Source organism: Macrosteles quadrilineatus, unplaced genomic scaffold (assembly GCF_028750875.1).
Source record: "Macrosteles quadrilineatus isolate MER2022 unplaced genomic scaffold, UCM_ALF_1.0 Scaffold_6__1_contigs__length_79288215, whole genome shotgun sequence".
In the NCBI taxonomy this organism is placed as follows: Eukaryota; Metazoa; Arthropoda; class Insecta; order Hemiptera; family Cicadellidae; genus Macrosteles; species Macrosteles quadrilineatus.
Window position 1 is genome coordinate 20,786,653 of NW_026542599.1, and position 3,089 is coordinate 20,789,741.

Here is a 3,089-nt window from a genome sequence, read left to right on the forward strand (position 1 = left end):
CCACGCTAAGTTTGAGCTTCAAATAAGTGCATTTACTGTGCCTCATGGTAGAATATTAACCATAAAACATCGTTTACAATTTGCAACGTTGTAAGGACACTGCTATTGACTACGGTCTTTTCTGAATCACGTTTTTTTTTTGTGGCAAGATTGTGTTGATATCTTATTTTCGGTAAAATCGTATTTTTTCAATTGAACAATCTATTAAAATATTTACACGTATGTAACAAGTGAAATGTAATTGTTCTAATCATGGTTAAAGATTATTCTGTTCTGAAAAAAATGACTTACTTTTCTTAGTATTCTATCAAAAATCGTATTTGAACCTATCCATTGTTTTACAACGATATTCTTAGCATTTAAAATTAACCTAAACAATTTGTGGGATAATCACAAAGTTAAAACCATTTTTGGTTGATGATATTTGAGCCTGGTCATACAGGACAGAACCGTTCTATACACATGAACAGGTCCTACTCAAAACATCAGACATAAACGTGTGTAAAAAGTGTCGACTACAAATACACTTTGATCTAGACCTGCCACCATCCTCAGGAAAAGGAATAATGGACATGCTGATTATACCAACATGTACTGTAGTACTCTCAAATAATTGTAACAACAAACGAATTAATTTTACATGTATCACTACTAGATAATGAAAATATAATTAGAGTGGGCGTGGCTACCATGTTTCCCGTTAATACGGAAACAACAATAAACTTGTCAAGCTTTAGAGGTTAAACATATTCATCACGCTATCCACCATGCAGTTTGTATGTGCTGAACCACTGTGTAAGGATTAACATTGTCAGTGAGCTACCTATATGGTTTTGTTACGGATTCAAAGTTTACGTTTTGATGGATATGTATTATTAATGCTTAGTTTGTATATAGTAAGTTTGGTTCCAAGCAGTTCAACAACATCGTAAGAAAGAATATTAGTAAATATTGGCGAAAGGGTTTAAACATGCATGACGTAATTCCGTCAATGAAGAAACAGGAGTCGATTCGAACAACTCTGAATGAACTAAAATCAAGATTTGTTCAACTCGAGGAACATATAACGGGGTACTCATTGTTAAATCCTTCTCAAGAACAGCAGCCAAGCGATCTGAATGAGCTTGCACAAAGGGTTGCACGATTGGAGGAATTCACAGATGTTCACGGATACTCAACAAGAAATGAGTACAGCGATATTGACATCGATAGATCACAACTGGCTGAACTTTCCAAAAAAGTTGATATGATCTTCGACAAGTTGGCTTTCAATGAACAGTCTTCCACGGAAGATAGTTTTGCCAGGTCTTATTTCAGGCAGATGATGATGTCTATAAGCATGCCGGGGCTGAAGTTCATCGGAGAAAGGCACAAGTCTTGGTTTCACGCTTACATGTGGATATTGTTCCACGCGATTGCTCTTCTTATCAGTTCCATCTACATCAAGGAAGAGTACCACAACTGGCAAAGATCACCAGTGGTCAGAACTATCTCGAACAACTTAACCTACGTCAATGAGATACCGTTTCCTGCCATCTCAATATGTTTGGCGCCTTCTCTTAACAACAGTTACGATTACAATGGGAATTTGGAAAAGTGCTTTTTCTGCAACTCTACCGGTCAAACAGGTGAATGTGACTTTAACAGTGTTTGTGACTTTGACGAAAAAGCAACGTTGGCCTTTGCCTCCAGCATCTGTAGGAACAGCTCTAACGGCCAGCTCTCCGGGAATCCTTGGTTTGTTTTTGAAGAGGAAATCCAAAGTTTTCTGAAAAACGACGAGTACTCTAAGTTTTCCAAGAAGGTTTTTCCAATGTGCGAATTCATGATCACTCGTGAGAGGAAGGCCCACGATAGTACGTACAAGATAATGCAATACTACGATTTAAGCTGTTACGAAAACGTGTTTCAACACTTCATATCAGGGTCTGGCATGTGCTTTACGATCAACGGCCTAAAGCATGAAGACATTTATAAGGAAACCACTGTGCTTTCTCTACCCTTGAAGAGAGGTTCGTGCACCGGCCATGGATACAAGGGAGCAAACTTTACCTTGGAAAACATGATCTACTTCAACGGAAACAACGAGACGATCCCCGCCTACATGAGTGACGACCACGTCATCACTTTCAGGATAAGTGAGAGAAGACAGGGTAAATACTTTTGCAACCCGAATAAACAGGATGTTGGTCGTTTCGCCATCCACAACCCGGTAGACGTTCCTTTCATATTTGAGAACAAACTGATGATAGCCGAGGGAGAAGGGCTACACATCAGAGTTATCCCGGAGTTGGTCACCACAGAAGCTGACCTAGAGAATCATCTGCCTACAGCGAGGGGGTGTTACTACTCTCATGAGAGGGGGCTGTCGATGTTCAAGTACTACAGCGAACGCAACTGCGAGGCTGAATGTGTTGCTAACTGTTCCCTACAAATGTGTGGCTGTGTCCCCTACTTTCTTCCCCGTCATAACTCTTCAGTCAATGTCTGCCTATCCTTGTGCTCCAGAGCGAGATCCTGCGACTGCCAATGTCTACCGGACTGCACCTCCTTGACTTACGAGTTCGAGAGCCTCAAAGTATACGGCAAGGACTACACGGGCATTTTGTACATATCCTTCAAGAAGAGCGGCTTCTACTCCACGCTGAGAGTCAGTTTTACCAACCTTGCACAATTCATGGCTTACTGTTTCGGCATTGTTGGCGTGTTCAACGGGTTTAGCGTCATGATGTTTTGTGAGGTGTTTTACTTTTTCACCTTCAAACTTTGGGAAACTGTGCACGCTTTGCGCAGGTAATTAATATTTGAGTATCATCTACGAATAGTGTGTTTGAAGAATTTCAGCGTTGATATTGGTTTATGACGATTCGTTACTATATTGTGATAAAAACTTGATTTTTTAAAATATCTTTCACATTTTCAAATCACAAAATCTAAAAATATATATTAATTATTCCTCCTGAAGTATTACTCGACTGTGGTTAAAGTTTTTTTTTCTTAGAGTACAGTATATATAGTATAATCTGTTATAATTAAGAGAAAGAAGCTTATAACAAACCAAAGGTTTACTGCCGTTTAAAATCTTAAGG

The 3,089-nt window shown here is 39.2% G+C and overlaps 1 protein-coding gene across 1 annotated transcript; it reads left to right on the forward strand.

Annotated features, from left to right (window-relative positions):
• The first annotated feature begins 970 nt into the window (after window positions 1-970).
• LOC128997376 (uncharacterized) lies at window positions 971-2,797 on the forward strand. Its single transcript, XM_054423013.1, has one exon. It carries the CDS (start codon window positions 971-973, stop codon window positions 2,795-2,797), a length of 1,827 nt encoding a protein of 608 aa, XP_054278988.1.
• The last annotated feature ends 292 nt before the right edge of the window (window positions 2,798-3,089 follow it).